Source organism: Cyclopterus lumpus, chromosome 12 (assembly GCF_009769545.1).
Source record: "Cyclopterus lumpus isolate fCycLum1 chromosome 12, fCycLum1.pri, whole genome shotgun sequence".
NCBI classification, from domain to species: Eukaryota; Metazoa; Chordata; class Actinopteri; order Perciformes; family Cyclopteridae; genus Cyclopterus; species Cyclopterus lumpus.
The window spans coordinates 3032879-3045205 of NC_046977.1; the positions used below are offsets into that span (position 1 = coordinate 3032879).

The 12327-nt window shown below is 39.9% G+C and overlaps 1 protein-coding gene across 1 annotated transcript in view; it reads left to right on the top strand.

Moving 5' to 3' along the window:
• The window catches only part of slc4a5b (solute carrier family 4 member 5b), a 33393-nt gene that overhangs the window by 14382 nt on the left and 6684 nt on the right, over positions 1-12327 (top strand). The window contains 11 exon segments of the mRNA XM_034547218.1: positions 520-700; positions 780-870; positions 1826-1884; positions 2703-2894; positions 3922-4035; positions 5510-5623; positions 5904-6065; positions 6241-6419; positions 7714-7786; positions 7863-7931; positions 8742-8915. Coding sequence (XP_034403109.1) covers positions 520-700; positions 780-870; positions 1826-1884; positions 2703-2894; positions 3922-4035; positions 5510-5623; positions 5904-6065; positions 6241-6419; positions 7714-7786; positions 7863-7931; positions 8742-8915 — 1408 coding nt within the window.

A 12327-nucleotide genomic window follows, 5' to 3' on the forward strand; every position in this document is an offset into this window, starting at 1 on the left:
TCTACTGACCACCAGGGGGCGACTCCTCTGGTTGTATAGAAGTCTATGCTTCATGTGTTAAAGCTGCATTCTCTCTCCTGACCACCAGGGGGCGACTCCTCTGGTTGTATAGAAGTCTATGCTTCATGTGTTAAAGCTGCATTCTCTCTCCTGACCACCAGCGGGCGACTCCTCTGGTTGTATAGAAGTCTATGCTTCATGTGTTAAAGCTGCATTCTCTCTACTGACCACACGGGGGCGACTCCTCTGGTTGTATAGAAGTCTATGCTTCATGTGTTAAAGCTGCATTCTCTCTACTGACCACACGGGGGCGACTCCTCTGGTTGTATAGAAGTCTATGTCTATTTATTTTGAATTAAATATTAATCTAGTCTGTTTTTATGCAAATCAGTGCTCTAGATGACTAATAAAGTGTAATAATACGTAATCTAGTTCCTCAGCTGTCGGACTATGATAAATGTTCTAATAAAATCCATAACTAAATATCTAAATATGTAAATATCGTGTTCTCCTCCACAGGAGCAACCAGATCGACTACATGGAGCTGCGTCTGTGGATCGGCCTCCACTCGTGCCTCCAGTGCTTCGTGCTCGTCCTCTCGGACGCCAGCTACATCATCAAGTACATGACCCGCTTCACGGAGGAGGGCTTCTCCAGCCTCATCTCCTTCATCTTCATCTCGGACGCCATCAAGAAGATGGTGGGTGACGTTTTAAAAACACGGCGTACAGAATTAAAGACGCTGGACATGAACGCAACACCCGGTTTGTTCTTCACAGGTCGGAGCCTGGAAGTATTACCCAATCAACCGCGGCTTCAAGCCGGACTACGTCACCTCCTACAGGTGTGAATGCGTCGCACCGGACCAGGGTGAGTCCTCATCCTGAGGTCCAGGAGCCGCTTGGAATAACCAAATGAATGAAGCATCGAGACACACGTTTGGTTTCTCTTTTGAGGCGAGAAGTTTAGATATCCGTCTCATTAAAGTCACGGTTCAGATCAAAGGAAAAACAGAGAGAAAATGTAACTTTTAGAGATTCGTGATCACGTTTATTTGTTTTGTCGCCGATCATTGATGATCCATATTAGCAGATTAGCTTCTTTTCGCTAATTTCAACGCTTTGAAGTCCGTAAACCGTCAAATATTCTGAATGTTATACTTTTACTTTGTTAAAGTAATTTCTAGGTTATTCAAATGATAAGTAAATAAAAGATTTTATTTGTATTGTTTAAATCATTGGTAGTTTTAATGATTTAGTTTTATAAACCTCTTATAGGTATCGTTAACAGGTCGTAATTCATCTTTAATGTCTATTTTTTAAACTATTTTTTACTAGATTACATGTGAACGCATAATTTCAGCATTCATAAATGAATCATCGTTGACATGATTAGGAAACGAGTCGACTCGTCTAAAATATTGGCACGAAAACTATGGATACTGTGTGTTTTGAACATTTTATTGTATTTAGTTACACATATTTGGTCTTTACTCTGTGATGATGTGTGAATCTCGTCTGTTTCTGCCTCGTCTTTGGATTCTCTCTGACAACGTGAGTATTCTCAGTAATATTATATTTGGGATCCATTGTAACCGTCCAGAGCCATAATTTACAAAATATTTTTTACGTAATATTCCTTTAACACCCAACATTCGATATTGTTGCCTCAACAATATTTTAGAGCATTTCTTAATGTACTTATGGGATTTTTTAGTGCTATTTCCTCCACATATTTTCTTGAATGAATCCTGATTAGTTCATTTTGTTATCGCCTGTCACGTTACCCATAATTCATTGCGGCGTCCCCCTCTTGTGTTCCTCAGCATCTGCTCTGGGCTTCAATGTCTCAGCTCCACTCGGAGACGACAACATGACTCTGCTGGTAAGTGAAGTCTCCGAGGGGAGGAGTCATAAACTGTGTTTGTTATGATTTCATGTCTTAACTGGGCGAAACATTTGACTTAGTTACAAGACAGAGAGACAGAGACAAAGAGGCAAAGAGGCATAGAGACAAAGAGACAAAGAGGCAGAGACAATGGGACAGACAGAGAGACACAGAGACAGAGATACAAAGAGACATAGAGACAGACAAAAAGACAGAGAGACAGAGATACAAAGAGACATAGATACAAAGAGATAAAGAGACAGAGAGACATAGAGGCAGAGACAATGGGACATAGAGACAGACAAAAAGACAGAGAGACACAGAGACAGAGATACAAAGAGACATAGATAGGAAGAGATAAAGAAACAGAGACAAAGAGACAGCGGGACAGAGAGACAAAGAGACACAGATACAGAGAGACAAAGAGATAGTGAGACAAAGAAACAGAGATACAAAGAGACATAGATACAAAGAGATAAAGAGACAGAGAGACATAGAGGCAGAGACAATGGGACATAGAGACAGACAAAAAGACAGAGAGACAGAGATACAAAGAGACAAAGAGACAAAGAGACAAGGAGACAGAGAGACAAAGAGACAAAGAGACATAGAGACAAAGAGATAGAAACAGAGAGAAAAAGACAAAGACCAAAACAAAAGCGTCCATAAGAGTATTTTAATGACACAGCAAAAGAAAGGAAGATGGTTTCTACTGTTGTCGTTAAAACAGGAAGTGACTCTTCAGGAGCTTCTGGTTCCAACTCTCAGTGAACATTTATGGGATTGACCCTTGACCCCCCCCCCCCCCATGTTAGTTCAACCTGACCGGCCTGGACTGGAGTCAGCTGAGTAAGAAGGAGTGTGTGAAGTACGGCGGCCTGCTGGCGGGCAACTCCTGTAAGTACGTCCCCGACCTGGCGCTCATGTCCTTCATCCTCTTCTTCGGGACCTACTCCATGACGGTTTCCCTCAAGAAGTTCAAGTTCAGCCGCTACTTCCCCACCAAGGTGAGGCTCCTCCCCCTCCGCTTCCCACAATGCCCCTTGGTGGCGTTACGGGCTCCCTGCTTGTGTTTCTTATTACGGGAGAGGGCTGCTGATGGTCTTTATTTGTCTTATTATCAAAATAAGTTGATTATAATAAAATTCACAAAACACACAAATAAAATAAACTTTATTTAATTGCACTTTTCTAAACAAAGTGCCATACACGGATTCAACAGGGTCACTGTTGTTTGTTTGTTTGGTTAGTTAATTTAATTTAATATAAATTGTGCATTTCTTATATGTAATATGGCTTCATCTGTATCTATAAATGTCCCCTTGTGGGATTAATAAAGTAATTAATTAATTTAAGTAAGATTAATAATGTAATAAAATACCCAACAACAAAATCAGATACAAACAATAATAATAAAACAAAGACTAAATATATTAAATGGTGCGCTAGCATTAATAACAACAACAACAACAACAACAACAACACTCACCACAACATGAACAAACTACATGCTTTGAGCTACATGCTACATCAAAGACTCACAGCCTAATTAATACTCAGTTCCACAGTGTGTGTGTGTGTGTGTGTGTTCATTCAAAATAGTCAAAGTGCACTATTTTTTTTTTTTTTTGTGGTAATTTGTTAAAAACTAGTTTTCTAGAATTTAGAAAACCACCAACTTTCTCCTTCAAAGCACGAAATATCGTTATGTACGTACCAGCATGTTCTCCTCCATCTTCTCCTCCATGTTCTCTCTCCTCCATCTTCTCCTCCATGTCCTCCTCCTCTCTCCTGAATGCTCTCCTCAATCTTCTCCTCCATGTCCTCCTCCTCTCTCCTGAATGCTCTCCTTCATCTTCTCCTCCATGCCCTCCTCCTCTCTCCTGAATGCTCTCCTCCATCTTCTCCTCCATGTCCTCATCCTCTCTCCTGAATGCTCTCCTCCATCTTCTCCTCCATGTCATCCTCCTCTCTCCTGAATGCTCTCCTCCATCTTCTCCTCCATGTCCTCCTCCTCTCTCCTGAATGCTCCAGTTCCGGTCTCTGGTCAGTGACTTTTCCATCATGATCTCCATCCTGGTCTTCTGTGGTCTGGACCTCCTTCTGGAGCTGGACACCCCCAAGCTGCACGTGCCCACAGAGATCAAGGTCCACTGGTCCTTAAAGCTGTCTCACTCTCTAGAATGTTACGTGTTCACGTTAAAGCTGTCTCACTCTCCAGAATGTTACATGTTCACGTTAAAGCTGTCTCACTCTCCAGAATGTTACGTGTTCACGTTAAAGCTGTCTCACTCTCTAGAATGTTACATGTTCACGTTAAAGCTGTCTCACTCTCCAGAATGTTACGTGTTCACGTTAAAGCTGTCTCACTCTCCAGAATGTTACATGTTCACGTTAAAGCTGTCTCACTCTCCAGAATGTTACGTGTTCACGTTTAAGCTGTCTCACTCTCTAGAATGTTACGTGTTCACGTTAAAGCTGTCTCACTCTCCAGAACGTTACGTGTTCACGTTAAAGCTGTCTCACTCTCTAGAATGTTACGTGTTCACGTTAAAGCTGTCTCACTCTCTAGAATGTTACGTGTTCACGTTAAAGCGGTCTCACTCTCCAGAATGTTACGTGTTCACGTTAAAGCTGTCTCACTCTCCAGAATGTTACGTGTTCACGTTAAAGCTCTCTCACTCTCTAGAACGTTACGTGTTCACGTTAAAGCTGTCTCACTCTCCAGAATGTTACGTGTTCACGTTAAAGCTGTCTCACTTTCTAGAATGTTACGTGTTTACGTTTAAGCTGTCTCACTCTCTAGAACGTTACGTGTTCACGTTAAAGCTGTCTCACTCTCCAGAACGTTACGTGTTTACGTTTAAGCTGTCTCACTCTCTAGAACGTTACGTGTTCACGTTAAATCTGTCTCACTCTCCAGAACGTTACGTGTTCACGTTAAAGCTGTCTCAAACTCTAGAACGTTACGTGTTCACGTTAAATCTGTCTCACTCTCCAGAACGTTACGTGTTCACTTTAAAGCTGTCTCACTCTCCAGAATGTTACATGTTTACGTTTAAGCTGTCTCACTCTCGAGAACGTTACATGTTCACGTTAAAGCTGTCTCACTCTCTAGAATGTTACGTGTTCACGTTAAACCTGTCTCACTCTCTAGAACGTTACGTGTTCACGTTAAAGCTGTCTCACTCTCCAGAACGTTACGTGTTCATGTTAAAGCTGTCTCACTCTCCAGAACGTTACGTGTTCACGTTAAAGCTGTCTCACTCTCCAGAACGTTACGTGTTCACGTTAAAGCTGTCTCACTCTCCAGAATGTTACGTGTTTACGTTTAAGCTGTCTTACTCTCCAGAACGTTACGTGTTCACGTTAAAGCTGTCTCACTCTCCAGAACGTTACGTGTTCACGTTAAAGCTGTCTCACTCTCCAGAATGTTACGTGTTCACGTAGAAGAAGTCACTTTTTATGGATTTCTAATCTACTCGTTGATTCATAAATGATTTATTTCACCGTGAATAACGTCTTTTTTTCTTCTTCTTCCTTTCTTCACTTCCTCGTGTTCGCACCCTTGTTCTCGTACTTCCTGTATTTGTCTCCTCTCCTCTCGTCTCCTCCGTCCTAGCTGAGGAAGCTAATCAGTGATTTCTCCATCTTCATGTCAATCATGTCCTTTGTGGGTCTGGATATGTTGATCGGCTTAGAGACCCCCAAACTAATCGTTCCTACTGAGTTCAAGGTACCTGAACTCACCGTTGAACTGTGTTTGGTCTGTGACCTCCTGCATGTGTGAGGGATAATATTTGTGTACTTTTACTTTAATATTTAAAGTGCATTTAGTTGATAATACTTGTGTACTTTTACTTCAGACTTTTAGTGATAAAGGAGTATTTTTACATTGTTGTATTGGTACTTTTAATCTGAATACTATCGATGTAGGATTGACTGTGTGTGTGTGTCTGTGTCTATCTGTGTGTGTATGCGTGTGTGTGTGTGTGTGTATGCGTGTGTGTGTGTAGCCCACGCGTCCCGACCGCGGCTGGCTGGTGAAGCCCTTCGGTAAGAACCCGTGGTGGTGGTACCTCCTCAGCTCCGTTCCCGCGCTCCTCGTCACCATCCTCATCTTCATGGACCAGCAGATCAGCGCCGTCATCGTCAACCGCAAAGAGAACAAGCTGAAGGTGAATAAAACACGCTGTTCAAATAAAGTGTATTATTATAATAAATAAATAAAACGTATTTGTTGTAATGCAAAGAAAACGTGAGTCTCTCCTAGCGGCCTGGTGCCGTCTGGAGGTCATTTAGAGGTCATTAGAGGTCACCGTTTGGGCTTGTTCTCCACTTCCTGTCTGGCAGAAGGGTTGCGGGTACCACCTGGACCTGTTCTGGGTGGGGGTCCTGATGGCCGTGTGCTCCTTCATGGGTCTGCCCTGGTACGTAGCCGCCACCGTCATCTCCATCGCTCACATCGACTCCCTGAAGATGGAGAGCGAGTCCAGCGCCCCCGGAGAGCAGCCGCAGTTCCTCGGGGTCCGGTGAGCCCGCCTGACGCTGTGTGTGTGTGAGTGTGTGTGAGTGTGTGAGTGTGTGTGTGAGTTTGTGAGTCCTTTCCCCTGAAAAATAATAATAACACTGTGTGAGTCTTTATTTAATAATGAATCTTCTTAATAATGTGAGTCTTTATTTAATAAGAAAATCTCTTTAATAAAATGAGTATTTATTTAATAATAAATCTCTTTATTAAAGTGAGTATTTATTTAATAATAAATGTCTTTTATAAAGTGAGTATTTATTTAATAAGAAAATCTCTTTAATAAAATGAGTATTTATTTAATAATAAATCTCTTTATTAAAGTGAGTCTTTATTTAATAAGAACATCTCTTTAATAAAATGAGTATTTATTTAATAATAAATCTCTTTATTAAAGTGAGTCTTTATTTAATAATGAATCTTCATTATAGTGCGTCTTTATTTAATAATAAATCTATTAATATATATTAATCTTTATTTAATGTAAATCTCTTTAATAATGTGAGTCTTTATTTAATAATAAATCTCTTTAATAAAGTGAGTATTTATTTAATAATAAATCTCTTTAATAATGTGAGTCTTTATTTAATAATAAATCTCTTTTATAAAGTGAGTATTTATTTAATAATAAATCTCTTTAATAATGTGAGTCTTTATTTAATAACAAATCTATTAATATATATTAATCTTTATTTAATAACAAATCTCTTTATTAAAGTGAGTCTTTATTTAATAATAAATCTCTTTAATAAAGTGAGTCTTTATTTAACAATAAATCTCTTTAATAATGTGAGTCTTTATTTAATAATAAATCTATTAATATATATTAATCTTTATTTAATAACAAATCTCTTTATTAAAGTGAGTCTTTATTTAATAATAAATCTCTTTAATAATGTGAGTCTTTATTTAATAATAAATCTCTTTTATAAAGTGAGTCTTTATTTAATAATAAATCTCTTTAATAATGTGAGTCTTTATTTAATAATAAATCTATTAATATATATTAATCTTTATTTAATAACAAATCTCTTTATTAAAGTGAGTCTTTATTTAATAATAAATCTCTTTAATAATGTGAGTCTTTATTTAATAATAAATCTCTTTTATAAAGTGAGTATTTATTTAATAATAAATCTCTTTAATAATGTGAGTCTTTATTTAATAACAAATCTATTCATATATATTAATCTTTATTTAATAATAAATCTCTTTAATAAAGTGAGTATTTATTTAATAATGTATCTATGAGTATTTATTCAATAATAACCCTCTTTAATAACCATCTCCATCTCCAGGGAGCAGCGGCTGACGGGCATCCTGGTGTTTGTTCTAACGGGACTTTCCATCTTTCTGGCTCCGGTTCTGCAGGTCAGTCCGTCGACGGTTTACAGTACGTTTCTGTTTTTTTGAGGCTGTATTTGAACCCCCGTCTCCGTGTCTCCAGTACATCCCGATGCCCGTCCTGTACGGGGTGTTCCTCTACATGGGCGTGGCCTCGCTGAGCGGCATCCAGGTAGATATGATGTGTTCAGGTGTTCCTTAGGTTCTCCGTGAGAAACAGCTACGAATCAAACAGAAGAATAGTTTGGTTTTTATTACTTTTTATTTATTGACTAGTTTGATTAATACAAGACAAGACAAAGAACATACTATAATATAAGCATCATATATAATAATCAAATGCCAGTATTTTTAATTTAGGGGAAAAGAAGGAACACATGATATTAATATAGCCTAAATGATCTTATATTAAATATTATAAAGACAACAATAATACCAATATGGATAATAAAGATAATGATATTAATAAATATAATAATGAGCAAGTAAGTATAAGCATTGGAAATGTTTCAAAATATATCATCAAAACCATAATAAAGTAAAGATATATATAATATATTATAATTTGGACTTCCTGTAAATATAAAGTATATAAAGTATCATCTGGACTTCCTGTAAATATATGTAAAGTACATATAAAGTATATAAAGTGTATATAAAGTACATATAAAGTATATAAAGTGTATATAAAGTGTGTATAAAGTGTATATAAAGCATCATCTGGACTTCCTGTATATATAAAGTATATATAAAGTATATAAGGTGTATATAAAGTACATATAAAGTATATAAAGTGTGTATAAAGTACATATAAAGTATATAAAGTGTATATAAAGTACATATAAAGTATATAAAGTGTGTATAAAGTGTATATAAAGCATCATCTGGACTTCCTGTAAATATAAAGTGTGTATAAAGTGTGTATAAAGCATCACAGTCATGACTGTATTTGTAAAATAAAGGATCTGTCACCTCGTTGCAGTTCTGGGAGCGCATCAAGCTCTACCTCATGCCCCCCAAGCACCAGCCGGACTTCTCCTTCCTGCGCCACGTCCCCCTGAGGAGAGTCCACCTCTTCACGCTGGTCCAGATCGTCTGTCTGGCGGTCCTCTGGATCCTCAAGTCCACCTTCCTGGCCATCATCTTCCCCGTGATGGTGAGCGACTGTTATTAATCTTTCATATCGCTGGGAGCCGACTGCTCACTTTATACCTCAAAAAAACTGTTTTTAAAAGTATATTAATAAAGCTTAATTACCTGTTACCTCAGTTTCAATTAGTTGATTGACACAAAAAATATTGGAAACAATTTTGATAATTAAAAACATTTCATAGTTCCAGCTTCACAAATATTAATATCGATGCTTTTTTGAATTTATTAGTAATAATGTCAATGTATTAGTCACAATGTTAATAATTCTTTATTAGTAACAATGTTAATAGTTTTAATGCATTAGTAACAATGTATTAATAATGTATTAGTAACAATGTAATAATAATGTACATGGGTACATTAGTATTACATTGTTACTAATATATTATTAAAGGGGTATTGTTTACAGCATGGTACTTGAACGCCTCCTCCTTGTAGTACCTGTAACAAGGTATTCTTAACAGCGTGGTACCTGAACGCCTCCTCCTTGTAGTACCTGTAACAAGGTATTCTTAACAGCGTGGTACCTGAACGCCTCCTCCTTGTAGTACCTGTAACAAGGTATTCTTAACAGCGTGGTACCTGAACGCCTCCTCCTTGTAGTACCTGTAACAAGGTATTCTTTACAGTGTGGTACCTGAACGCCTCCTCCTTGTAGTACCTGAACACCTCCTCCTCGTAGTACCTGTAACAAGGTATTCTTTACAGCGTGGTACCTGAACGCCTCCTCCTTGTAGTACCTGTAACAAGGTATTCTTTACAGCGTGGTACCTGAACGCCTCCTCCTTGTAGTACCTGTAACAAGGTATTCTTTACAGCGTGGTACCTGAACGCCTCCTCCTTGTAGTACCTGTAACAAGGTATTCTTTACAGCGTGGTACCTGAACGCCTCCTCCTTGTAGTACCTGTAACAAGGTATTCTTTACAGTGTGGTACCTGAACGCCTCCTCCTTGTAGTACCTGAACACCTCCTCCTTGTAGTACCTGTAACAAGGTATTCTTTACAGCGTGGTACCTGAACGCCTCCTCCTTGTAGTACCTGTAACAAGGTATTCTTTACAGCGTGGTACCTGAACGCCTCCTCCTCGTAGTACCTGTAACAAGGTATTCTTTACAGCGTGGTACCTGAACGCCTCCTCCTTGTAGTACCTGTAACAAGGTATTCTTTACAGCGTGGTACCTGAATGCCTCCTCCTTGTAGTACCTGAACACCTCCTCCTTGTAGTACCTGTAACAAGGTATTCTTTACAGCTTGGTACCTGAACACCTCCTCCTTGTAGTACCTGTAACAAGGTATTCTTTACAGCGTGGTACCTGAACGCCTCCTCCTTGTAGTACCTGTAACAAGGTATTCTTAACAGCGTGGTACCTGAACGCCTCCTCCTTGTAGTACCTGTAACAAGGTATTCTTTACAGCGTGGTACCTGAACGCCTCCTCCTTGTAGTACCTGTAACAAGGTATTCTTTACAGCTTGGTACCTGAACACCTCCTCCTTGTAGTACCTGTAACAAGGTATTCTTAACAGCGTGGTACCTGAACGCCTCCTCCTTGTAGTACCTGTAACAAGGTATTCTTTACAGCGTGGTACCTGAACGCCTCCTCCTTGTAGTACCTGTAACAAGGTATCCTTCACAGCTTGGTACCTGAACACCTCCTCCTTGTAGTACCTGTAACAAGGTATTCTTCACAGCGTGGTACCTGAACACCTCCTCCTTGTAGTACCTGTAACAAGGTATTCTTTACAGCGTGGTACCTGAACACCTCCTCCTTGTAGTACCTGTAACAAGGTATTCTTTACAGCGTGGTACCTGAACACCTCCTCCTTGTAGTACCTGTAACAAGGTATTCTTTACAGCTTGGTACCTGAACGCCTCCTCCTTGTAGTACCTGAACACCTCCTCCTTGTAGTACCTGTAACAAGGTATTCTTTACAGCGTGGTACCTGAACACCTCCTCCTTGTAGTACCTGTAATAAGGTATTCTTTACAGCGTGGTACCTGAACGCCTCCTCCTTGTAGTACCTGAACACCTCCTCCTTGTAGTACCTGTAACAAGGTATTCTTCACAGCGTGGTACCTGAACGCCTCCTCCTTGTAGTACCTGTAACAAGGTATTCTTTACAGTGTGGTACCTGAACGCCTCCTCCTTGTAGTACCTGTAACAAGGTATTATTTACAGCGTGTTACCTGAACGCCTCCTCCTTGTAGTACCTGTAACAAGGTATTCTTTACAGCGTGGTACCTGAACGCCTCCTCCTTGTAGTACCTGTAACAAGTTATTCTTTACAGCGTGGTACCTGAACGCCTCCTCCTTGTAGTACCTGTAACAAGGTATTCTTTACAGCGTGGTACCTGAACGCCTCCTCCTTGTAGTACCTGTAACAAGGTATTCTTTACAGCGTGGTACCTGAACGCCTCCTCCTTGTAGTACCTGAACACCTCCTCCTTGTAGTACCTGTAACAAGGTATTCTTCACAGCGTGGTACCTGAACGCCTCCTCCTTCTAGTACCTGAACGCCTCCTCCTTGTAGTACCTGTAACAAGGTATTCTTTACAGTGTGGTACCTGAACGCCTCCTCCTTGTAGTACCTGTAACAAGGTATTCTTAACAGCGTGGTACCTGAACACCTCCTCCTTGTAGTACCTGTAACAAGGTATTCTTAACAGCGTGGTACCTGAACGCCTCCTCCTTGTAGTACCTGTAACAAGGTATTCTTTACAGCGTGGTACCTGAACGCCTCCTCCTTGTAGTACCTGTAACAAGGTATTCTTAACAGCGTGGTACCTGAACGCCTCCTCCTTGTAGTACCTGTAACAAGGTATTCTTTACAGCGTGGTACCTGAACACCTCCTCCTTGTAGTACCTGTAACAAGGTATTCTTTACAGCGTGGTACCTGAACGCCTCCTCCTTGTAGTACCTGAACACCTCCTCCTTGTAGTACCTGTAACAAGGTATTCTTAACAGCGTGGTACCTGAACACCTCCTCCTTGTAGTACCTGTAACAAGGTATTCTTTACAGCGTGGTACCTGAACACCTCCTCCTTGTAGTACCTGTAACAAGGTATTCTTAACAGCGTGGTACCTGAACGCCTCCTCCTTGTAGTACCTGTAACAAGGTATTCTTTACAGCGTGGTACCTGAACGCCTCCTCCTTGTAGTACCTGTAACAAGGTATTCTTTACAGCGTGGTACCTGAACGCCTCCTCCTTGTAGTACCTGTAACAAGGTATTCTTTACAGCTTGGTACCTGAACACATCCTCCTCGTAGTACCTGAACACCTCCTTCTTGTAGTACCTGTAACAAGGTATTCTTTACAGCTTGGTACCTGAACACCTCCTCCTTGTAGTACCTGTAACAAGGTATTCTTAACAGCGTGGTACCTGAACGCCTCCTCCTTGTAGTACCTGTAACAA